General features: G+C 62.7%; 1 protein-coding gene across 1 annotated transcript in view; it reads left to right on the plus strand.

The window, feature by feature from the left end:
* LOC119091052 (protein outspread) overlaps window positions 1-25723 on the plus strand; it is a gene marked incomplete at its 3' end in the record, with an annotated part of 100672 nt that overhangs the window by 72059 nt on the left and 2890 nt on the right. The window contains exons 4-5 of the mRNA XM_037213769.1: window positions 16162-16353; window positions 21680-21758. Coding sequence (XP_037069664.1) covers window positions 16162-16353; window positions 21680-21758 — 271 coding nt within the window. The remainder of the gene's footprint in view (window positions 1-16161; window positions 16354-21679; window positions 21759-25723) is intronic.

Here is a 25723-nt window from a genome sequence, read left to right on the forward strand (position 1 = left end):
CTCGCTGGTTTCCGGTCCCGGTGGCGGGGGAGGGGGAGGGGGGGGGGGGGCGTGAACGTGTATATTTCGAAGTTATCCCAGCCCGGCCCGTAGAGCAGGGCGCATGCGCCGCGGGGCGCGCTCGCGTGTCTGCCGGCACGACGGCGGCGTCGCGGCGGCGGCGAGCGCCACCGGCGTGCGGCCAGCGACGGGTCCGTGTGGCGAGGTCCAGCCGGCTGCCATCCGTCATGTGTGGCGAGGTCCGGCTCCGTCTGTGGCGAGGTCCAGCCGGCTGTCATCCGTCATGTGTGGCGAAGTCCGGCTCCGTCTGTGTGGCGAGGTCCAGCCGGCTGCCATCCGTCATGTGTGGCGAGGTCCGGCCGGCTGCCATCCGTCATGTGTGGCGAGGTGCGGCTCCGTCCGTGTGGCGAGGTCCGGCCGGCTGTCATCCGTCATGTGTGGCGAGGTCCGGCTCCGTCTGTGTGGCGAGGTCCAGCCGGCTGTCATCCGTCATGTGTGGCGAGGTCCGGCCGGCTGCCATCCGTCATGTGTGGCGAGGTCCGGCTCCGTCTGTGTGGCGAGGTCCAGCCGGCTGCCATCCGTCATGTGTGGCGAGGTCCGGCCGGCTGTCATCCGTCATGTGTGGCGAGGTCCGGCTCCGTCTGTGTGGCGAGGTCCAGCCGGCTGCCATCCGTCATGTGTGGCGAGGTCCAGCCGGCTGCCATCCGTCATGTGTGGCGAGGTCCGGCCGGCTGCCATCCGTCATGTGTGGCGAGGTCCGGCTCCGTCTGTGTGGCGAGGTCCGGCCGGCTGTCATCCGTCATGTGTTGCGAGGTCTGCCATCCGTCATGTGTGGCGAGGTTCGGCCGGCTGCCATCCGTCATGTGTGGCGAGGTCCGGCCGGCTGCCATCCGTCATGTGTGGCGAGGTCCGGCCGGATGCCATCCGTCTGTGTGGCGAGGTCCGGCCGGCTGCCATCCGTCATGTGTGGCGAGGCCCGGCCGGCTGCCATCCGTCATGTGTGGCGAGGTCCGGCCGGCTGCCATCCGTCTGTGTGGCGAGGTCCGGCCGGCTGCCATCCGTCATGTGTGGCGAGGTCCGGCCGGCTGCCATCCGTCATGTGTGGCGAGGTCCGGCCGGCTGCCATCCGTCATGTGTGGCGAGGTCCGGCCGGCTGCCATCCGTCATGTGTGGCGAGGTCCGGCCGGCTGCCATCCGTCATGTGTGGCGAGGTCCGGCCGGCTGCCATCCGTCATGTGTGGCGAGGTCCGGCCGGCTGCCATCCGTCATGTGTGGCGAGGTCCGGCCGGCTGCCATCCGTCTGTGTGGCGAGGTCCGGCCGGCTGCCATCCGTCTGTGTGGTGAGGCCCGGCCGGCTGCCATCCGTCTGTGTGGCGAGGTCCGGCCGGCTGCCATCCGTCATGTGTGGGACAACCCCGGCCCGATCTGGACGCCGCAGGCCGTCTGGACGGCGCGGTCCGGCCGCGTGGCGACATGTCGGGCAGGCGCGGTGTGGTGTGCCGGCCATGTCGGACATGGTGTGCCGGTAGGGCCATGCTGAGCGTGGTGGGATGTGAGCGGTGTGCCCGGCGAGGCAAGCTGTGAGGGCGTGTCGGGCGTGGTATGGTGTGGGGGCCTTGGGGTGACATGGGTAGGTGCCAACATGGTCAGCAGGACCCGGTGACCCTCATGGCTGGGTAGCTGCGGAGGTACACACAAGGGCGGAATATGCAGCATGACGGTGGTGGCAGCGGCCACACCAACTTTCATGGAAGTTGGCCTGATTTCGTCATTGTTATTGGGAGCCCGCTGGCGGCAGCACCTCTGCCACACCACAGCAGCTGTTCCCAGTATTCTCCAGCTGTGCTTGTGTGCGGTGGGCCGCATCTGCGATACCCTTCTGAAGACGCTCTGTACTGTTCCGCGGAAGAGATATCATTTGTTAGTGGACAGCTCCCTAACACGGCGACGTAATCACGGCTGGTCAGATGGCGTCGCCTGTCAGAGATGACCCCAGTGACCCCGCCCTTCCCCACGCTCCCCACTGCTGCCAGGGGAGGTCGGGACCCCGCCCCGGCGCAGCGCAGACAGGTGGTCAGCAGAAATCATGCGCAATGCTTCCCCTAGGGCTGGTCCCCAGCACGCAATGCGTGAAACAGAGGGAGGGTCAGGGGCTCTGGACATTGGACGGTGGGGGGGGGGGGGGGGGGGTTCAGGGCTCTGGGCATGAGATGGCGGGTGGGCCGGGGGCTCTCATCAGGGAAGGGGGACTTGCCATCAATCAATCATGACAACTCTGCTGCCTCCTGAGACTGGCAGTGCTTCCAGGAGCAAGGCTCGGCTGCAATTCTGTAAAATAACGCCGAAAACAGGCGTTCTTTTTAAATTGTTCTGTGCAGCTACACCGGCCGGAAAAAGCGCGGCCTTCCTTCTACTGGCCGCTCATTAATCAGCCTCACGAATATGACGCGTCAATGCCACCCGGCCGTCGATGGTGCGCCTGCCCCGGCGATCCAGTGGTGAGTGGGGCGGAAGTCTGTCGCGTGGGACGAGGCCCGCCCAGGCTCGGCGGCAGGGCGGGACTCGACGTCAGCAGCCTCCCCTCCCAGGCTCGGCGGCAGGGCGGGACTCGACGCCAGCAGCCTCCCCTCCCAGGCTCGGCGGCAAGGCGAGGTTCGACGGCAGCAGCCTCGTGAAACGGAGCCGGGTCGCATCCCCGGCGCGCCGGCGGCAACGTAAGGTGGCTGCGGTGGGATGGTTGGGGATTGCTCGTGCCTTACGCACCGGGAGTTTAGAAGCAGCTGTGTTCGAGGTAGCCGTACTCAGACCAGCGGTGAGCGGCCGCGCCGGTCAGACGTATTGAAGCCACAGCTGGTCAGAGCTCCCGGGAGCGTAGCCGTACTCAGACCAGCGGTGAGTGGCCGCGCCGGCCAGACGTATTGAAGCCACAGCTGGTCAGAGCTCCCGGGAGCGTCAGTTCCCGCGCTCGCGCCAACTGCCAAGGCCGACCTCTTGACGGCCAGGTGTGACTGCCGGCGTCACGCAGCCGTCGGGTCACGGTCACAAGGACGACAGGAGAGGGGGCAGGGGTATCGGCTCCATGGCGGCCGTCGCCCACGCGTGCCCTTGAATTGGAACATTGTCCCAGTTTGGGCTCCTCATTTCTTGGAGGCGTCAGTGGTGAAGTGTGTGTGTGTGGGGGGGGGGGGGGGGGGCGGGGAGGGGTATTTGGTGCGGAATGTAGAGAATGAAGGCGACGATTCCCATTGCATGGAGCGTCCACTGACCCCACCCCAGCATGGTGCCTGGCTAAGCTCATCACGATGGCAGTGGCTTGCACTGAAGCGTTGAAAAACATGATGGGAAAAGTTGCATGTCTGTCGTGTATTGAGCACCATTAAGCGAGCTGTATGAGCACTGGACTAACTACGAAACAATACCGCAAGTTTCGGTGACCGTTAGGTTTTGTGTCTTGCTCTGGATGCAGGGCTGGGCGCGCGGCCATCTTCTGATTTCTGTTGCGCCGACCAGCGCCACTGGTTTAGGGGGACCGATGGGGCCATGGCGGTATCGGATGGGGCGATTGGGGTAGTGAAAGGTGTTGGCTAGGCGACATCTGTTGCTCGCCGAATCTTTTCGAGTGGACTGCGCTGGCCGGCGAGCTCTACCGACGTGAAATGCGCCGGTCGAAGACGATAGCAGGGGAATCTGGGAGCGTTATGTAAGCGGTGCAGCGGATGGGCGGCTTGCAGAGAGCGTCGCGTGTGAAAGGGGCGCGGATCTGCTGCCGAGAGTAATGCGCCCAACAGCCGTCCGGGCTGTTGCGCAGCTCTACTGATAGATGGATTTACGTTACGTGCACGAGTTGCAAGTTTGCGCTACCGCGGCTGGCCGAGCTTTACAGCTTACGGGCCTTATCATTGTTGCTTGGTAACCAGGCACGTAGTCAACATTTGCCTCAGATGGTGCCTGTGTGTGTGTGTGTGGGAGGGGGGGGGGGGGGGTAAATATCAGCTTTTCTTGCTCGGAAGTCCCAAACATTTAAGCCAAACGCTGGCAACATTGCCCAGTACCTGGTGTACACCTCTTGGCTGATGCGGGGGGGGGGAGGGGGGGGGGCATGACCTCCTTGTCCCCCTTGGGCACGTCCCAGTTGGCGCGGACGGCGTCACCCGTCCGCGCCACATTTCACCCGTCACCCCTCACTCTCCACCAGTCACCCTTCACCCGTCACCTGGAGGGCGTCACCTGTGGCGGTGGCTGTGCTATGGTGTCCATCCTGTCCGCGGCCCTCGCCTGCATCGATGTCGGCGACGACGGCTTTGGGAGCGGCCGGACGGTCCGTGCGCTGTCCTCTCTCTCGCTCTCCCCTCCCCCTCCCGTCACACAGTGGGGGCTGGCCGTGCAAGGCGAGATGTGATCATCGGCACAGCCCCGCTCGGCTCCGCACCGCACCCGCCCGTCCGGATCATCGGCAGGCACACAGCCCCGCTCGGCTCCGCACCGCACCCGCCCGTCCGGATCATCTGTAGACACAGCCCCGCTCGGCTCCGCACCGCACCCGCCCGTCCGGATCATCGGTAGGCACACAGCCCCGCTCGGCTCCGCACCGCACCCGCCCGTCCGGATCATCGGTAGGCACAGCGCCGCTCGGCTCCGCACCGCACCCGCCCGTCCGGATCATCGGTAGGCACACAGCCCCGCTCGGCTCCTTACCGCACCCGCCCGCCCGGATCATCGGTAGGCACAGCCCCGCTCGGCTCCGCACCGCACCCGCCCGTCCGGATCATCGGTAGGCACAGCCCCGCTCGGCTCCGCACCGCATCCGCCCGCCCGCGCACGTACGCACCTGTTTTGCTGAGATTTGAGCGGTAGCGGCGAGATGCGATCATCTGTAGGCACAGCCCCGCTCGGCTCCGCACCGCATCCGCCCGCCCGCGCACGTACACACCTGTTTTGCTGAGATTTGAGCGGTAGCGGCGAGATGAACGCGGTAGTAGCGGCGCTCCGGTGACCTGGCCGCTGAAGCGCCGCTAGCAATGTTGGTCGCCATGGCAACGGAGCCGTGGCGGCGCCAAACCGTCCGAGGGTTGATGTCCCGGCCAGTGACGCGTAACACCGGCCCGCGCTGTGGCCTGCGGACCCCGGCGCCTTTGGCCGGGAGACCACCGGCAGTGCGTGCCACCGTGGTCGCGCGGATGGCGCCGCGCATGTGGGAGGAGGGAACTCGGGACCTGTTCTTACTGGGGTGCAATCTGCGCAAAAACACGCGTAACCTCTAGTAATAGCTATATCACTTCCGGCTTGTTTTGGTCCCGAGTGGTACATAATATTGATAACTTATCAATGTAAACGCACGTGCATCTTTTTATTATTAATGCATCGCTGTATGTGAATACACCACACGTGTCCCACCAGGGCAGATTGGTCCCCGAGTAAGTGGGATCCAGAGCTACAGCAGCCGCACACACGTGTTGAGCGAGCGCAGACGTGTTGAGCGAGCGCACACGCGTTGAGTGAGCGCAGAAGTGTTTCGAGCGCAGAAGTGTTGAGCGAGCGCACACGTGTTAAGCGAACGCAGAAGTGTTGAGCGAGCGCAGAAGTGTTGAGCGAGCGCAGAAGTGTTGAGCGAGCGGAGAAGTGTTGAACGAGCGCAGAAGTGTAGAGCGAACGCAGAAGTGTTGAGCGAGCGCAGAAGTGTTGAACGAGCGTAGAAGTGTTGAGCGAGCGCAGAAGTGTTGAGCGAGCGCAGAAGTGTTGAGCGAGCGCAGAAGTGTTGAACGAGCGCAGAAGTGTAGAGCGAACGCAGAAGTGTTGAGCGAGCGCAGAAGTGTTGAACGAGCGCAGAAGTGTAGAGCGAACGCAGAAGTGTTGAGCGAGCGCAGAAGTGTTGAACGAGCGCAGAAGTTTTGAGCGAGCGCAGAAGTGTTGAGCGAGCGCAGAAGTGTTGAACGAGCGCAGAAGTGTTGAGCGAGCGCAGAAGTGTTGAGCGAGCGCAGAAGTGTTGAGCGAGCGCAGAAGTGTTGAGCGAGCGCAGAAGTGTTGAGCGAGCGCAGAAGTGTTGAGCGAGCGCACTCGTGCTGAGCGAGCGCAGAAGTGCTGAGCGAGCGCACTCGTGTTGAGCGAGCGCAGAAGTGTTGAGCGAGCGCACTCGTGCTGAGCGAGCGCAGAAGTGCTGAGCGAGCGCACTCGTGCTGAGCGAGCGCAGAAGTGCTGAGCGAGCGCACTCGTGCTGAGCGAGCGCAGAAGTGTTGAGCGAGCGCACTCGTGTTGAGCGAGCGCAGAAGTGCTGAGCGAGCGCAGAAGTGCTGAGCGAGCGCACTCGTGCTGAGCGAGCGCAGAAGTGTTGAGCGAGCGCACTCGTGCTGAGCGAGCGCAGAAGTGCTGAGCGAGCGCACTCGTGTTGAGCGAGCGCAGAAGTGTTGAGCGAGCGCACTCGTGCTGAGCGAGCGCAGAAGTGCTGAGCGAGCGCACTCGTGCTGAGCGAGCGCAGAAGTGCTGAGCGAGCGCACTCGTGCTGAGCGAGCGCACTCGTGTTGAGCGAGCGCAGAAGTGCTGAGCGAGCGCACTCGTGCTGAGCGAGCGCAGAAGTGCTGAGCGAGCGCAGAAGTGCTGAGCGAGCGCAGAAGTGTTGAGCGAGCGCAGAAGTGCTGAGCGAGCGCAGAAGTGCTGAGCGAGCGCAGAAGTGCTGAGCGAGCGCAGAAGTGTTGAGCGAGCGCAGAAGTGCTGAGCGAGCGCAGAAGTGTTGAGCGAGCGCAGAAGTGCTGAGCGAGCGCAGACGTGCTGAGCGAGCGCAGAAGTGCTGAGCGAGCGCAGAAGTGCTGAGCGAGCGCAGAAGTGCTGAGCGAGCGCAGACGTGCTGAGCGAGCGCAGAAGTGCTGAGCGAGCGCAGAAGTGCTGAGCGAGCGCAGAAGTGTTGAGCGAGCGCAGAAGCGCTGAGCGAGCGCAGAAGTGCTGAGCGAGCGCAGAAGTGTTGAGCGAGCGCAGAAGTGTTGAGCGAGCGCACTCGTGTTGAGCGAGCGCAGAAGTGTTGAGCGAGCGCAGAAGTGTTGAGCGAGCGCAGAAGTGTTGAGCGAGCGCACTCGTGTTGAGCGAGCGCAGAAGTGTTGAACGAGCGCAGAAGTGTTGAGCGAGCGCACTCGTGTTGAGCGAGCGCAGAAGTGTTGAGCGAGCGCAGAAGTGCTGAGCGAGCGCACTCGTGTTGAGCGAGCGCAGAAGTGTTGAGCGAGCGCACTCGTGCTGAGCGAGCGCAGAAGTGCTGAGCGAGCGCACTCGTGTTGAGCGAGCGCAGAAGTATTGAGCGAGCGCACTCGTGCTGAGCGAGCGCAGAAGTGCTGAGCGAGCGCACTCGTGTTGAGCGAGCGCAGAAGTGTTGAGCGAGCGCACTCGTGCTGAGCGAGCGCAGAAGTGCTGAGCGAGCGCACTCGTGCTGAGCGAGCGCAGAAGTGCTGAGCGAGCGCACTCGTGCTGAGCGAGCGCACTCGTGTTGAGCGAGCGCAGAAGTGCTGAGCGAGCGCAGAAGTGCTGAGCGAGCGCACTCGTGTTGAGCGAGCGCAGAAGTGTTGAGCGAGCGCACTCGTGCTGAGCGAGCGCAGAAGTGCTGAGCGAGCGCACTCGTGTTGAGCGAGCGCAGAAGTGTTGAGCGAGCGCACTCGTGCTGAGCGAGCGCAGAAGTGCTGAGCGAGCGCACTCGTGCTGAGCGAGCGCAGAAGTGGGAGCGAGCGCGAAGTGGGGTTGAGCGAGCGCAGAAGTGCTTGAGCGAGCGCAAAGTGGCTGAGCTGAGCGCAAAGTGCTGAGCGAGTCGCAGAAGTGTTGAGCGAGCGCAGAAGTGCTGAGACGAGCGAACGTGCTGAGCGATCGCAGAAGTGTCTGACGAGCGCACACGTGTTGATCGAGCGCAGAGGTTGAGCGAGCGCACTCGTGCTGAGCGAGCGCAGAGAAGTGCTGAGCGAGCGCACTCGTGCTGAGCGAGCGCAGAATGCTGAGCGAGCGCACTCGTGTGAGCGAGCGCAGAAGTGTTGAGCGAGCGCACTCGTGCTGAGCGAGCGCAGAAGTGTGACGAGCGCATCTGAGCGAGCGCACTCGTGTTGGAGCTAGCCACTCGTGCTGAGCGAGCGCAGAAGTGCTGAGCGAGCGCACTCGTGCTGAGCGAGCGCACTCGTGCTGAGCGAGCGCAGAAGTGCTGAGCGAGCGCACTCGTGTTGAGCGAGCGCAGAAGTGTTGAGCGAGCGCACTCGTGCTGAGCGAGCGCAGAAGTGCTGAGCGAGCGCACTCGTGCTGAGCGAGCGCACTCGTGTTGAGCGAGCGCAGAAGTGCTGAGCGAGCGCACTCGTGTTGAGCGAGCGCAGAAGTGTTGAGCGAGCGCACTCGTGCTGAGCGAGCGCAGAAGTGCTGAGCGAGCGCACTCGTGCTGAGCGAGCGCACTCGTGTTGAGCGAGCGCAGAAGTGCTGCTGTCTGGCTAGGGCTGCCCCGCCGAGGCGCGTGGCCCGCGGACCGCGGACCTCTGGGGTGGCCCTCTGGGGTGGCCCTCTGGGGTGGCGCGTGGCCCGCGGACCTCTGGGGTGGCCCTCTGGGGTGGCCCTCTGGGGTGGCCCGCGGACCGCGGACCTCTGGGGTGGCCCTCTGTGGTGGCCCGCGGACCGCGGACCTCTGGGGTGGCCCGCGGACCGTGGACCTCTGGGGTGGTTACACCTTCGCCGGAGGGAGAGGCTCCAGGTGTGCCGTGCACGAGCGGAGGCATCTCATCGGTCACCAGTCACGATCTGGTCGCGACTCGTGAGCCAGGTGAGCTCCCGAAGCGGGACCGTGTACCATGGAGGGGGGGGGGGGGGGAGGGCCTCAAGAGCGCAGACGCCGATCGCTGGCGGTCGTGGAGCGATGATGTGTTGCGGGCTTTGGAGCCCTTGGTGGAGCGCTGGCGGGTCAGCGAGCGCGCTGCGCCACAGGAGTTGGAGCGGCTCACGGCAATGTGTTCTTGCCCAGCTGAAGTGGACGGCACTTGCAGTGAGTTTTTCGAACGCTACCGCACCATAACGCTGCGTCGGAGAAGTACTGCGCCGAGCTGTTTTCATCCGCTTTGCTCTCCCGTCCACGCGCCGTGGCGGGGCAACGGGCGACGGTCCTGACCTCATCGGGAGGCGAATGATGACCCCGTCCGCCAGCGGCAGCCGCTGCGTGGCCGGCGGCCGGTGTTTCTGGCTGGACCCCGGGCGCCGAGCGTCGTCGGGAGCACCAGAGCGGTGCGACCATGGCCTGAGGACGCGCCGGCCCGGACTGCTGCCCAGCTGCCCGCGTGGTGCCTTCTATCTCGTGATCGGTGCCGAGTGGGTGGCTGAGTGGGCACGGGTTGGCAGCGGCCGCTTTAACAGCCGCGGGCTGTTGAAGCGGCCGCTGATGTGATGGCCGATAGTAGGCGTGATCAATGGCTGAGGATGGCCGTATAGTGCGGCGACTGGTGCGTTGAGTGGCCGGCACTGACTGACGACTGCCCCGCCGCCGGCTACTGACTGACGTCTGCCCCGCCGCCGACCGCTGCCGGCGGTCGGCCGGGGCTGCCGGTGACCGGTGACGCAGCCAGCCGGTGACCGGCTGGCGGCGGCGGCGGCTGCGGCGGGGGGGGGGGGGGGGGGAGGGCGGCGCCGCAGTGGCGGGCGTGTCGGCGCTCTGGGGGGCGCCGCCCGGCCGGTTCATCCGACCGGCTCCGCCCTCTGGCGCTGCTGCAGCCGGCGATGACGCGCGCTGGGCGGCGCTGTTGACGGGCTGAATTCACGGCAGGCCCGAGGGCGCCGCTGACGGATGTGAGAGACACGAGGGGGTGGCGGCGAGGCTGCTCAGTGACCGCAGCTGCATGCAAATTGCGCAGCCGAGAGCATGTCCAAGCCAGTATTGCAATGCGTGTTGCCACTGCGGAATGTGTACACGTCTAGAGAATTGCTAATGGCTCCATGACACTAGCAGCTGACTGACAAATGACCACTCACGCTATGCTTCCCCCCCCCCCCCCCCCCCCATGCACTCAGGAGAACCCCTTGTGGCCATGCCGCTCAGTCAAGGCTGGGCTCGTTGTGCATTGTTCAGCCGGCCGGTGGTGTCGCAGTGCGCGCGTCCTGGCGTTCCGTTCTCCGCTGCGTGGGAGTGCGGGCGTGTAGGTTCCGGCCGGCCGACAGCCGTGTCGGTCACTGGTTCGGGAGCCGGGGTCGAGGCAAGCCTGTCTGTCAGCGGGCCCTGCCGTACCGCTGGCCGGGGCTGCCGCGGGCCCTGCGGTACTGATGGCTAGGGCTGCGGCAGGCCCTGCGGTACTGATGGCCGGGGCTGCCGCGGGCCCTGCCGTACTGATGGCCGAGGCTGCCGCAGGCCCTGCGGTACTGATGGCCGAGGCTGTCGCGGGCCCTGCCGTACCGATGGCCGGAGCTGCCGCGGGCCCTGCTGTACCGATGGCCGAGGCTGCGGCAGGCCCCGCCGCACCGATGGCCGAGGCTGCGGCGGGCCCCGCGTTACCGATGGCGGGGGCTCCCGCCGCCCCTGCTGTACCGATGGCCGGGGCTCCCGCCGTCCCTGCTGTACCGATGGCCGAGGCTCCCGCCGGTCCTGCCGTACCGCTGGTGGCCGGTGTCACGTTCTTCATATCTTGCGGAAAGCTGCGCGCGCCGCAAGCGGCGTGGCCTACTGCCCACTTCTCTTGTCATTATCTGATCTATGGGGTCATCATGGAGCCATTGGGTGTCGTCGTCATATGACGGCCGCGTCCGGGGATTTAGCCGCCGAGCGTGGCGATCTGGGCACGGCCTGCCGCCCTCGGCCGCCTCTGAGCAGCGCTGGCCGCCTCCCTGACACTGTCTGGAGCGCCGACTCGGTGCCACTTCCGGTGGTGGTGTGCGCAGGACCGCGAGGACGTGAGGCCTCCCGAAGGCTGCCGATGGGTGACAGAGGCCCGTGCAGTGCAGATATGCAGTCGGAGGGCTGAGAACCGAGGGCATATGAGGAGATGTGCAAGGCTGCGGAATGAAAGACCCTGAGCTGTCTGCGGAGCTGGCCGGCTGTTCTCACGGGGGCGGCGCGCTGCGTCGCTGACCGCCTGCGTCTGTCTGCTGTCTGTCGTGTCTGTTGTCTTTGGCTTTGTCTCGTCTGCCCGTTGTCCGTGTTGGCTTGGCCCGCCCCCGCCCCGTCAGCGGTCAGGGGTCGGGTGGAGGCCTCTGCCACCGGCGTCGTCGGGGCTCGACTACCCCGCTCTCTCCGCTGCGCTGGGGTTCAGACCTGTTGTGGGGTGCTGGCCTCAGAGGGTCACAGTTTGCGCAGTGCCAGGAGGCTCTGCGTGGGACCTCACCTGTCGTCACTGGCGGGCTGAACCCCCGGTCGTGCCCGCCATGCCCAATGTCGTCTGGTCAAACTGCTCTGCGGTCCGGTTTGTGCCTGCGCGAGCCTGACGGCCTCGGTCGGCCGTCCGTGGACGCGGGACGCGGCGGTGGTCGGGCGGGACGTGGCCACGGTTGGTGCGGGACGCGGGAGCGCGGCGCCGTTGGCAGCGCCGACGCCGATTGCACAGGTGGCTGAACACTGCACATCACCCTCGGCCAGCGATACCGGGTATCAGCCTGTGACGTGCTGTTTCTCGCCGCCGCTGCCGCTGCCGCCGCCGCCGGGCGGGCCGTCCGGCCCGCGGACCGGTCCGCCATCTGTTGTCGCGAATGGGCACCAGCTCGGCGGCCCGGTCGACGGCTCACGCGGCCGCGCGTCACCGTCGACACATGTCGCCGCCGGGAAGTGACACGTGCCCCGGAGGGGACACGAGCGTGCCGCGGCCGACGTCGGCGCAAACTAGGCTGGTACCGAGCTGCCTCCGTGCACATTTTGTGCTCGTGCATCTGGTGCATGCTTGTGCATGCTTGTGCATCTCGGAAGGTGCAGGCGCTGACTGTTGCAAGGTGCTGCACGCTCACATCTCCCGCCCACTGCCGTCAGCGGCAGATGCTGATGTCCGTTCTCGGCTGTTCCGATCTGGTTCTGGCACGTGCGCTCTGTGTGAGCCCCCCCCCCCCCTCCCCTCCAGCCCTCGGTGCCCGGCAGCCCTACACAGACACCGGAAGCCACACAGGTGGACCCCGGGCGCGGGCCTCGTGCCGGGCCGAGCACACGTGACCTGTATTAAGCGCTGGCGTGGGACCACGTGACCGGTGGGAGCTGCCAGGGCTGTTCTGACCCGTTGACAGCTCTGCAAAAACTCCATGCACTGCGTTGAATGTTGAAGCAGCGCGGCGCCCCTTCCGGTCGGCGGTTCTCGTGGTGCAGGAAAGGCGCACTGTCGGGGGAGCGGACCGGCGGACCGGCGGTTCTCGTGGTGCAGGAAAGACGCACTGTCGGGGGAGCGGACCGGCGGACCGGCGGACCGGCGCCGTCGGCAGCGCCGTCATCTCGGAAAAACACTGAGCTCTGCATCCTCGGCCCTCGAGCGGCGGGCCTTTCAACCGAGGCGGTCGCGCTGCACCTGTTGGTGCAGTTGGAGGTGCAGTAAACCCATCAAAACCCGAGCTCCCCTGCACCACCCTGGCGACCTCTGAATCTGCCGAAGCACCACTAAGCCGACCTTAATGCCGTACACAATGGCCGTTATCAGATGATCGAGTTGGACCCTTACTCTGCAAACGAGCTGTGTCAGAGCTGTGCACGCTCATGAGGCGCGGCGATGTTTTACCACCGCTCTGGCAAACACCACTGATTAAACGCTCGACGTGCTGAAGTGCCTGCCGTTACCTCAGTCCTTGTGATATTCTCATTAGTTGTGGCTGTAGGGGGGGGGGGAGAAGGTAAAAGGTAGAAGGTAGAAGGAAAAGTGGGAGGGAAGAAGGCTGCGGACAGTGTGGACCTCGGACTCCCAACCTCTCCATCAGAACCTGCTGCGGTGGTGGACAGGGAGCAGGATGCCGTGAATCCTTTCCGGTGGATGCAGGTCGAATACCTGATCGATTTCCTGACCCACGACAGCAGGAGCCGAGCAATTTGCGTCCTGGTGCGGTCGGTGCCTGACCTATGGCCCTTCCGGCATCATCGGGGTGCCGGAAGGGCCAAAGGTCCAGGTGTTGTCCAGACACTGTCCAGGTGTTGTCCGGCCGACCCTGGAGCCGTCGGCCAGCAGGCGGCACGATCTGCAGAGGACAGGCTCGCAGGCGTGTGATGGCCCGCTGAAATCGGGGCCTGCTACCGGTCGCGCCGCTCTGGGGTGTCGGGGTGGGACCTGAACCCGGCCGGGACTGCCCGGCCGGGGCCTGCGGCGATGGCGACCTTCCGTCACAGACTCGGTTGGATGTGCTGGGGGGAAAGGCACTGCGATTATGTTATCGCCCTGACAGGGGCACGCCTGCCGCGAGGAGCGTGGCGGCTCAGTTGGCAGGTGAGGTAGCTGGCTGTGTCGGCGAAGTGTTTGTGAAGTGGGAAGTGGGACTGATTGTGAACGACTTCAGTTCAACAGCTGCTTTAATGACGTGTTTATGGCTGGACAGTCCATTGTCATGACTCCTTGCGAGGAATGCTGTTAGTTTGCGAGTGAGTGTCAGGATCCAAACGTCCCTAGGCTATATATCAGTGGATACGCGCCGCGAATAGACCCGACAACATTGCGGTAATCTGCGTTATAAGCAGCTTTCCCGCTGGTTGAGGCTTGGGTCAGCTGCCGGCTCTGGGATCGTGGCGCACATTGTATTATTAACAACTCTGAAATGGCCGGTGTGGTCGCAAGCGTGGCCCTCACATGCAACTCCTCGATACCTGCTGGCGTGTCCACCGCCTAGCAGCGTGACCCTGCGCGGCCGCAGGTCATGACCCGGGAGCCCTGTCACGCAGTGAAACGAATACTTTATCGATCAACTGAACAACAGTTATTATGGTTGTGTAATACATCTTACTGACACAAAAATGTCCGTATGAAGATGGGACGCGTGCCTTTCGTGCCTACGATGAAGCCAACCGGGGCCCGTTCGTCCCGTGATGGCGTCACGTGACCAGGGCCCGCTTGTCCCGTGATGGCGTCACGTGACCGGGGCCCGTTTGTCCCGTGATGGCGTCACGTGACCGGGGCCCGTTTGTCCCGTGATGGCGCCACGTGACCAGGGCCCGTTTGTCCCGTGATGGCGTCACGTGACCGGGGCCCGTTTGTCCCGTGATGGCGCCACGTGACCAGGGCCCGTTTGTCCCGTGATGGCGTCACGTGACCAGGGCCCGCTTGTCCCGTGATGGCGTCACGTGACCGGGGCCCGTTTGTCCCGTGGTGGTGTCATGTGGGCACACGCTGCACTGTTCATTAAGCATGCAAAGCGCTGTTCCAGTTGCATTGAGAGGTCGGGGCCTGTCTGATTTCTTCGATTTTGCCTTCGATGGCACATATTGTTAATGACGGTTGTGGTCGTATTTTGCTGGCGTTCGTCGGCAGATCAGTGAGTGGATCTCCTCTGGACGAAGCGGGGTCAGCCCCGCTGCTGTCACGCTATCGGAGGGATAACCCGCCAAAAGATGACTCAGATGAAGTGTGGTCGTTACGAATATGATACCCGATCTCACTGTGTGTTGCCAGCATATTCGTTCTTGTTAAAGCTTGCGTTCATTTGTAACAATTAAATGCATCTGCGATGCTATACTCAATGCAATTCAGCGGCGTTGTCGTACTGGCTAACACGGGTTAACGTGCGGTAGCGCATGCAATGATTCGCGTACTAGACACAACACCCTACCCTAGTGCTGATGTCTAGTGCATTGCGTATTTGGCGAATATTGATGTTTGTTATTATTTTTTTACACAACAATGTGTATAATTAGACGTAGTTTTTTTGGCTGGAAAGACCTCCATGCTGCTGGCTGCTTATGACGCTCTGCGTGATGACTGCCCCGATTTTCTGAATGGATATCTTTCAGACACGCGACCAATGGACGCCCGTACTTTGGTGTACACTTGTATGCCGATATGTGAGTGGGATTGGCTGCCGTGCCTGGCTCCAGCGAACGGCCGTCCCGTCATCATCCGTCCAGTGATGCGCGTCGAATGTTGTCCCCGGGTGCGATGGGGTCGCGCCCTCCCGCGCCCGCAGGAGAGAGGGCTGCCAGTCATCCATGTAAGGGATGATCCCATTTGTGATCGCAGCGTCACAGTGCAGCACGACAGACAGGGCCGATCGTTAACTGCCGGCGGTCCCTCACGGCGGCCGCGGGGACCCCGCCGCTCCCCGTGCGCTGACTTATCCAGGGGCGTCATCAGCACTGACGGGGTGAGGTGCCCCCTGTCACCGGCCATGCCCCTGTCCTCTGCCTCGGCGTGCCGGGCCGCGGGGGGACGCGACGACACCGGCCGTCATCGGCGCCCGCCCCGAAGTCCATCGATCGCCACTGGCCCGAGAGCCGCGGCGGCGAGTGTCAACGGTGGGGTGACGTCGACACCCCCTCCCCGCTCGCCGGGGACGGATCGGACTGGGTGACCTGGGGCACCGTCGGGGACGTGGCGGAGCGCTGGTGGCCTCCGGGCGCGCGGAAGTCGGATAAATTGATGCGGATCTTGTTTGGAAGAGACGCCACTGGGACCGGCTTGTCCGACGGTCATTTCAGGGACATCTATTGCGGCCGTGTTGATACCGCGCTCCGACGAAGCTTCGTCTCGAACTCTGTGACCCTTGGGTGACCGGTGGAGTGTTCTCGTGCGCCAGACTTGCCGTATTTGGAAACTCAATGCCCAAATACACTGTGGAGCTCCAGCGGTGTCCGAATGGAAGTACCCGGTGAAGCCCACCCGTGACCCCCATGACTCACTACCCATGCCTTAAGATAGCCGTGACCCGTGTGTGGCCTGCCAGTAGTGGGATAGCCTGCCATAAGTGGGATACTTGCTTGGGCTCCGGTTCCTCAGGGCTCTGGGTCCTGGCACTTATGTTTCTGACGGGATACAGGAACTGTTCTCATGGTTTGGGCGCCACTAGTGACCTTCTGTGACCGCAGTTACACCTGTCAGCTTCTGTAACCTTCGTAGTGTTTTAAAGAAGCGATGTGAAGTGCCCAGGCGTTTCATACCGGCAACGCCACTCCGTTTCCTTACGTGGCCTGGAACGTCCGTTACCTTTCTTAAACTCCACCATCTTTTTCTCGCTTCCCGCGTGAGCTCCCTCAGGACTTTGTCACCGTTGCTGACCTCTCTTGGCCTTCTGTTCCAGCCGGAGACGGTGCCGCACGGCGTGATCGATATGTCGAAGGTGATGGAAGTGGCCGACGCCGAGGACGTCACTGGCAACAGCTACAGCATCGCGCTGACTGCGCCCGATCGCGTCACCTTCATCAAGGGCACGTGCCGGGACGAGTCGCGCTGGTGGATCGACGCGCTCCATGTCTACACCACCATGGTCAAGGTCAGTGACCGGGGTCAGGGGCATTCTGTGTCGTGGGCGGGATTGAGATCGGTCTGCGGTGTGGTGTGGCGCGCGTATGGCGTGCGCACACAGAATGGACAGAACTGCATTGTGTTGCATACAGTTGGTACATGGTGGCCGCCAGCACCGTCCCGTTCGCTGGGCAGTGTCAGCATCGTCCCGTTCGCTGGGCAGTGTCGGCATCGTCCCGTTCGCTGGGCAGTGGCGGCATCGTCCCGTTCGCTGGGCAGTGTCAGCATCGTCCCGCTCGCTGGGCAGTGTCGGCATCGTCCCGTTCGCTGGGCAGTGTCGGCCTCGTCCCGTTCGCTGGGCAGTGTCAGCATCGTCCCGTTCGCTGGGCAGTGTCAGTGGGCTTGTGCCTTCCATTGGGCCCGCTCGGTTGTGATCATATGGATTGGTGGTAGCGCCGGAGGGCGTCCCAAGGAACCAACTACAGTGTGGCTCCAAGCATTTGTGGCGTTCGTTTGTTTCAAAGCATCATCTGACGGGGCCCGCTGCTGCTGCGCCGCCGTTGGCTAAACTCCCACAACCAGCCGCACTGCCGCGTTGTTGGCGTTCCCCGAGCTTAGGTCGCGCGGTCGTCTCGGAGACGTTCGTCGGCGTGGTTGGTCCGCGATAACTTGATCCATTGCTCCCTCACAATCTGGCCTCCCACAAAGTATTTAGCGCACTGTTTCCCTGTTCAGCACGTCGGGCCGGTGGCGCGTGGCGTCCGCGGTCGACGGCCGCCAGACCGGAGGAGACCGCATTGTTACCGAGTCATTGGGACAGGGTGTTAGCGCAGCGGATGCACAGTTATTGCTGTGGCTATCGGTCTCGCCTGGTGTGTGGCTGACGTGCTGGATAAACAGACTTTCATCCACTCCTTGGTACTTGACATCTTCGGTGACCGGAGAACGGGATATCAAAAACAGCGAGTAGAAGTCGGAGAACGCAGATGGAAAAAAACCAAAGACGGAAGTCTGAACAAATATGTCATCCGAAGGGGATAGGATGGAATGGATGGATGGATGGAATGGATGGATGGATGGATGGATGGATAGATGGATGGATGGATGGATGGATGGATGGATGGATGGAATGGATGGATGGATGGATGGATGGCGAATGCCCGTAGGTGGCTGGTGCATTTCATAGGACCACGTGTTGCTTGTGGTAATCTCACTCCCAGTTTATTACTGGTTTGTAACGCACACATACACACACACACACACACACACACACACGCACGCACGCACGCACGCACGCACGCGTATGGGCTCCAAACTTAGTGCGACACGCTGCTTGTGAACGAACACCGGGACGCCACACAATATCACGGAGGTGGCGGCGTGCCAAGCCGCACCGCGGTGTAGGGCGATATTCGGAGCTCATTGCCCATTGTCTTCACCCGCCTCGTAAAGCGACGCCGCCATGGAACGGCGCGCGCGGCCGTTGGCGCCTCTGATCTGCGGACCTGATGATCTGGGGAGGCCGGTGGGCAGTGTTGGGGGTGCCCGTCGGCCACCGTGGGGTACGGACAGCCGGACGGCCGACCTCCCAGCGACGGACGCACTCGCCCCGTCTCCCGGCCGGTTCATCTCCCCATCTGCGCCGTTTATCGCCGCCTCTCGCCGCTGTTTTTCTCGCCGCACTGCCTTGCGACACGGCGCGCCACAGTGGCCGCGTCTCTTCTGCACCACGGGGACGCGATGCCGACGAGCTGCGTGCACCAGTGACGTCACTGGTGTGCTAGGTGTGCACCTGTGTCGTCACTGGAACACGTGACCCTTGAGAGGTGTGGGTGACGGTTTTGAAAGCCCCTTCAGCCCGAGATGGTTAAAATGCGGCTGGTGTGCAGTTTCCACTGTATTGGTTCATAAATGCCTCGGTCTTTGCTTTTGACGCGTCGAGCTGGTGCACGCCGTCCATTTCGTGTTCAAATGGGACGCGACCCGCCGTCCAGTGTTTCACAACAGCGCTGTGGGCTCGTTGCAAGTGATGCGAGATATTGATCTGACACGTACCGATTGTTAGATAGAGTGCGTCTGGGCGCATTACAATCGCCCCTGTTGCCACATCGTCCCAGTTCGGGCAAAAACAGCTGTGAACAAAGCGGCGCAGCTCACCACTGTGGGGTGTAGCTCACCACTGCCACTCTCAAGTGCCGGCGGCGTGTCGTTGTGTAAGCCGGCGTGCAATACTCTTCTAATGGCCATCGCCGCTCGCTGAACACGTGACGAGTCTGTCCGCGAGGACATGTGCTCGCTAACCGCGCGCGCGCGCGAGGGGGAGAGTTTAAAAGCAGCCTGCCACCTAATCGAGCGCTGTTCGGTTCGTCAGCAGCGCTTTCAGTGACGATTTCTCCGGATTGAAGTTACGTCGATAGATGGTTTCTCAACGATCTCCAGACACGGAGGAACACATGACGGAGGGGCACGTGGCGTCCGGCTTCTGAGGCCGCGCGCTCATGTCGCCATGTAGAAGCGACATGGCATGCCCGTGGTAGGAGCACGAGGCTCTGTAGTATGTGTATGTGTTTATATGTCGGCAGTAAAACACGAGCGTCTATTTGTCAAGCGGCTTCGAGAGTTCAGCCATAAAGAGCAAACAACAGTTCGGCAAAAACAACAACAAAAACAATATGTACTACTCAACGTGGACGGACCAACTCATATTCACAGTACATTGTGCCAGTCTCGCACAAAAAGGGACATTCCAATCGAGAATGCCAGCGAAGGCATAGTTTAAAGTGAGGCAATCTTGTCAAAAGGCAACTGGCGGGTGGCGTTCTCACACGCCGACCGGACAGACCGCTGACCCGGCTGGTGTCGCTTGGGTCGTGTTAACAGCTGACCGGAAACTGCCAGGTTATAGCCAGTGGCGCGGCTCTCGCAATCGCCGCACTAGCGGCGAAAGCGCTGTCTCTCAGCGACAGAGTACAAACGCCGCTCAGCTGAGTCTGAAGTTGAAGTGCCTTCGCGATTAGGTCAGGCGGCATCACATACACGTGCCGGTCCAGGCCATTGTGCTTGCTAATGGGCACCGATAGCGTGAAGTGTCATGAGCACGTCAGCTCAGCAGCGCTAGGTCAGGACTGTTGCCAGCGCGAGGCCCGTACCGTGAAGTGTCATGAACACGTCAGCTCAGCAGCGCTAGGTCAGGACTGTTGCCAGCGCGAGGCCCGTACCGTGAAGTGTCATGAACACGTCAGCTCAGCAGCGCTAGGTCAGGACTGTTGCCAGCGCGAGGCCCGTACCGTGAAGTGTCATGAACACGTCAGCTCAGCAGCGCTAGGTCACGACTGTTGCCAGCGCGAGGCCCGTACCGTGAAGTGTCATGAACACGTCAGCTCAGCAGCGCTAGGTCACGACTGTTGCCAGCGCGAGGCCCGTACCGTGAAGTGTCATGAACACGTCAGCTCAGCAGCGCTAGGTCACGACTGTTGCCAGCGCGAGGCCCGTACCGTGAAGTGTCATGAACACGTCAGCTCAGCAGCGCTAGGTCACGACTGTTGCCAGCGCGAGGCCCGTACCGTGAAGTGTCATGAACACGTCAGCTCAGCAGCGCTAGGTCACGACTGTTGCCAGCGCGAGGCCCGTACCGTGAAGTGTCATGAACACGTCAGCTCAGCAGCGCTAGGTCACGACTGTTGCCAGCGCGAGGCCCGTACCGTGAAGTGTCATGAACACGTCAGCTCAGCAGCGCTAGGTCACGACTGTTGCCAGCGCGAGGCCCGTGCCGTGAAGTGTCATGAGCACGTCAGCTCAGCAGCGCTAGGTCAGGACTGTTGCCAGCGCGAGGCCCGTGCCACGCCACCGTGACGACATCTTTGCGGTCGCGTAGAAGAAAGGCCTGGGCCCATGAATGAAAGCTGAAGTCAGACGAGAGAGGCCTCGTTCGAAGACGACGGTCGTTTACTTCTGCGTCTAACTGCCTTGCTGAACGGCGGGAGGGGGCGAAGATCGGCATCATTGAATCGTCCCTGTCGTTACTGGGCATAGACATCGGCGGTAGCAGCCAGGCGGTTCATGACGACCCCTTGTTCATTGTCTTCTGTTATGGCCATCTGCTGCGCTCGCTGTGAACTGTTTGATTCTTTATTGTGCCAACATGCGGTGTGTTGTGCCGACATGCGGTGTGTTGTGCCGACATGTAGTGTGTTGTGCCGACATGTAGTGTGTTGTGCCGACATGCGGTGTGTTGTTCCGACATGTAGTGTGTTGTGCCGACATGCGGTGTGTTGTGCCGACATGCGGTGTGTTGTGCCGACATGTTGTGTGTTGTGCCGACATGTAGTGTGTTGTGCCGACATGTAGTGTGTTGTGCCGACATGCGGTGTGTTGTTCCGACATGCAGTGTGTTGTGCCGACATGTGTGTTGTGCCGACATGTAGTGTGTTGTGCCGACATGTAGTGTGTTGTGTTATATTGCTGCGACGCCACCGTGACTGGTTGCCACGTGGACTGGAACTGGTATCGCCGTTCGACTGGCGGACCCCGCTTCCCCGCCCTACATCAGCCGGCGAACCCCACTTTCCCGCCCCACATCAGCCAGTGGACCCTGCTTCCCCGTCCCACATAAGCCGGCGGACCCCGCTTCCCCGCCCCACATCAGCTGGCGGACCCCGCTTCCCCGCCCCACATCAGCCAGCGGACCCCGCTTCCCCGCCCCACATCAGCCAGCGGACCCCGCTTCCCCGCCCCACATCAGCCGGCGGACTCCGCCTCCCCGCCCCACATCGGCCGGCGGACCCCGCCTCCCCGCCCCGCATCAGCCGGTGGACCTCACTTCCCCGCCCCACATCAGCCAGTGGACCCCGCTTCCCCACCCCCACCTCAGCCGGCTGACAGCAGTGGCCTGCTGCGGATGGTCTCTGGCGCTGCACTGGCGATCTGTGGAGGGTCTGTGGCGCTGCACTGGCGATCTGTGGAGGGTCTGCGGCTCTGCACTGGCGATCTGCGGATGGTCCCTGGCGCTGCACTGGCGATCTGCGGATGGCCTGTGGCGCTGCTCTGCCAATGTGCGGATGGTCTGCGGTTGTGCTCTGACGACCTGCGGATGGTCCGTGGCGCGGTACTGGCGATCTGACTGTTGTTGACCCGTGCTCCGTGCAGTCGCAGCGTTGGTGATCTGTGGTGCTGTACTGGCGATCTGACTGTTGGTGAGCCGTGCTCCGCACAGTCGCAGCGTTGATGATCTGTGGTGCTGCTCTGACGATCTGACTGTTGGTGAGCCGTGCTCCGCACAGTCGCAGCGTTGATTTGTACTCGTCTTCGCCTCGCGTTTGTCGCCTTCCTGACGCAGTGCATGTGTTGTGTTACAGGGCCGACACAAGAGGAACGCAACATTCCCGGGCGGCCGCTCCACCACCGTCTCCTCGCCGTCGGCTCTGAACGGATCAGGTACGTCAGGTCAGGTCAGGCCGAGTCTGACCAGGAAGTTAGGTCACGTGCAGTTGTGCCAGGCTGGGTGCGGTACAGTCACGCCAGGCTTTGTCCGGGATGGCCGGGTACATTCAGGTCAGGTCATATTAGGTCAGGTCAGGTAAGATGGGATTATCACATGGCGTACCGCGTCAGGTGAGATACAGTGGTCCTGCCCAGTTCGCTCAGAACGCTCAGGCACAGCCAGGTCGGGTACAGGTACAGCACCTCTGCCACGTGAGGCCAGGTCGTCAGGCGTGGTCGGGTCAGGTCAGATAGTCGGGCCCGTCCCACTGCTTGCTCTATCACACCTCATTCCAGTTCAGCATTGACAGGCCCAGCTGCAGCTCTGCGGTTTTGCTTGCAGCGTTAAAAAATGTGGTGAAATTGACACTGGAGACTGCGCGGTCGTGAAAAATAGTAGTACGCTGCTGGCGCCAATGAAGGTACGGCGGTGAGGTCCGGGGTGGCGGTGGAACGAAAAATGACGAATGCTGCAGATGATGCCAGAGTGACTGCTGGCCTACCCGCACTATGAGCGGCGAAATCTGTCAGCGTTGCAGCGGCGAACTCCGAAAAATTGATCTGTGGAGTGGCCGTGGCTCGAGGGCAGGCCGCGGCCACTGTGATGGTAGCCGGGCGCTCAGTCCGCTGCCGACCGGAGTATCCGACGGCCAGCGGAGATACAACTCCCAGCTGTCTCCGGCTCTGTACAACTCCCAGCTGTCTCCGGCTCTGTACAACTCCCAGCTGTCTCCGGCTCTATACAACTCCCAGCTGTCTCCGGCTCTATACAACTTCCAGCTGTCTCCGGCTCTATACAACCCCCAGTTGTCTCCGGCTCTATACAACTCCCAGCTGTCTCCGGCTCTGTACATCTCCCAGCTGTCCCCGGCTCTGTACAACTCCCAGATGGCTCCGGCTCCATACAACTCCCAGCTGGCTCCGGCTCTGTACAACTCCCAGCTCTCTCCGGCTCTATACAACTCCCAGCTGTCTCCGGCTCTATGCAACTCCCAGCTGTCTCCGGCTCCATGCAACTCCCAGCTGTCTCCGGCTCTGTCCTCACTCCCAGCTGTCTCCGGCTCTATACAACTCCCAGCTGCCTCCGGCTCCATCCGTCCGATCGAAAACATTGGGCGGCGATTGAAAGCCCTGACCCATCTCACCCAAGAGACGCTCAGCTAACTCGTCGCATGACTGATGACGTCACAGGTCACGTACAATGCCTGAGAGCAGGGAATGTCTCCGCCGGCCGCAGTGCCTTACGGGGCTTGTAACAATGTGCAAAATGATGGGTTACTCTCTTCCACGCTGGAACGACGCCCTGCCGTCAATAGAAGGAGGCCAGGCCGACTTATTAGATGCGACTGTTTTGCTGTTCCCAGCCGCATCACGTATGGCTACGCTCACGACGTTTTCAGTGGTGATTGGTTCGGAAAATGTGCTGGCTTACCTTCGTGTTATGGCGAATGGTCGGCACAGATCCCTTTGACCACCTTGGGGCTGTTATAACAAGAAAAACTGCGAGTTTATCCCTGCAGAAATGCAGACAGCTGCGCTTGCCATCACTGATAACGTCATGATAATTCCGACACAATGAATATTCCGTGATCTGACATGGCATCGATGTATCTTTTCCTCGTGATTGTGTCAAAGCCATTGCCTGACAGGGAACGATAGTTTGGTGGACATATCTGTAACGGTTGGGAAGTTATTCCAGAAACACGCAGCGGATTGACTTCCTCGACCATGCTGTCGAGGATTGTGCGCTCTCGCGACCGTTCGCTGGTATCCGGTGCTTATGTGGTCACCGTCTTCCATGTACTCTCATTCTGGGGATCGATTTGTCTGTTGTGGTGCGGTCCGTTCTCACTTGGTCGATTATGTTCTGTGTCGTGCCGTTTTTTCTGGTCCGATCTGTTCTGTCGTGGTATGGTCGGCTCTGTCCTGGTCTGGTCCGGCATAGTGGTCTGGTCTGGTCCAGTCTCGTCCACCCTAGCTTGACCTTGTCTCTATAACAATTGCTGGAGCAAAATGGTTTGTTAGAAGCGCTCAGATACAGGGAATCGTTTCATGTCGCCGACGGTTCACGGACCATTACAGCAGCAGACGTGTTTAGTTATGAGCAATAAGCTAATCAACCCCTAAAAGCTTCATCTGTTCTTGTCCACCCGGCCTGGTATGCTCGTGTCTGGCCGTCGCCCCGCGGCGCTTATGAGCTCGTACGGAACAAGGCGTGACCTCAGGGTTGACCCGAGGTCTCGTCGGTACGGTCACGCCGGTCATACCGGCTGAGGGGGAGAAGGGGGCGCACCAGAGGCGCGGTGTCTGCCTATCCGCTCAGCCGGCGCCGCTACGTGGACTGGTCGGGTCGGCTGGCGGGCTCGTGCCACGCCCTCTGACCACGGCGGCGGCGGGACCGGCCTTCGGATCCGGCCTTGGTTCCGCTCCCGACCCGATGCGACCCGGCCTGGTGGCGGCGGGCGGTCAGGGGTCGTAACCGTGACTTAGGGGCGCCACCGGGCCAACTTTTGCGAGATCGAGACGCCTCCGCAGAAGAAAGACGGCGTCGTGTCACGGAAGGAGTTATAAACATGGATTTGGACGTAGGACCGATTTGAGATGCCCACTCAATCTCACCATGGTGAGGTTGTAATGGTGTGCTTGATACGTCATGCAGCTGTTTCAAACTAAGAACGGAGCACCTTCGCCTCAAACGACGCTGCTTTAGCTCCGGTACGTTGCCCACTTACTTGTCGCGACTGCCACAACGGATCACGCTGACCTGGCACTTCACTGTATACGACCTAAGACAAAGCCGCGTTGTCGTCCCAAACACCGCTGCCTGGGCTGCCGCAGCATGTGGTGACCGGCTGACCGCGTCCGACCGAAACCAGGTCACTAGCGTTGCACTGTAATCTCCTGTGCGGCCGTGCATTCGGCGTCGGCGCCTGCACGGCGGCCGGCTTCCAGTGACCGGCTGGGCGCCTCTGAGCGCCGCCGTCGCGGTTCGTCCCACGCTGAGGGTTGCTCCGCACCCCTGGGCCGCGGACGCCGGCCCACAGACCTGAGCCCCTGGGACGTCGGCGTCGAGTGCCGCTACCGCCGATCTCGGCCGTCTCCCAGGGACGCGGGGCGCGCGCCGCCGGAGCTGTCGCCGCTCGGGGCGGCCGGCACGCTCGCAGCGCACGGCTGCACGCCTCGCGGCGGGTGCAGCGCGGCGGCGGCGCCCAGCAGTCTGGCGGCCGGCCGAACTGACGGCGGCGGTGTCGGCGCCGGCGGCTCCAGGAGCAGTCAGACCGTCCGCAACTGCGGGGCGTTGCGTGCCCTGGATGTCTCGAACGACACGGTGTCTTACGGTGTCGAGACTACCCCGCGGTGTCTAAAGGAAGGCCCAGTCGTGTGTTCTCTCGGGAGAGCCTCTCCGCTGGCCGTCTCAGACGACAATTCTGATTTAACATAAGTGTTCATCGCGCCTTGCTGTCATGGAAGCGATCCCCGCACACTCATGCTTAAAGTGTCCCTCTCGGTTGAGTCATGAAGGAACCGCATTATTTCCGTCTGAGATCCGTCTGTGTCAGGCCGGCGGGTCTCCACGCTCTCCCTCGTGACGTCACACCCGCCTGACAATCTGTTGCGGTCCCGGGAGATCCCGCCGCCGCCGCCGCCGCCGCCGCCGCCGCCGCCGCCACCCCGGAGGGCGCCAACAGCGGGATCCCGCTCGGCTCGGCTCGGCTCGGCCCGGCCCGGCTCGGCTCGGCCCGGCCCGGCTCGGCTCGGCCCGGCCCGGCCCGGCCTGGCTCGGCCCGGCCTGGCCCGGCTCGGCTCGGCCCGGCTCGGCCCGGCCCGGCTCGGCCCGGCCCGGCCCGGCGTCTGGCGGGACGCTGACAGTGCCGGTCCGCCGGGCCGACCGGAGGCGAGGCAGGGCGCTGTTTACGGCG

This window comes from Pollicipes pollicipes, unplaced genomic scaffold, assembly GCF_011947565.3.
Source record: "Pollicipes pollicipes isolate AB1234 unplaced genomic scaffold, Ppol_2.1 Scaffold_3216;HRSCAF=3773_pilon_pilon_pilon, whole genome shotgun sequence".
NCBI lineage: Eukaryota > Metazoa > Arthropoda > Thecostraca > Pollicipedomorpha > Pollicipedidae > Pollicipes > Pollicipes pollicipes.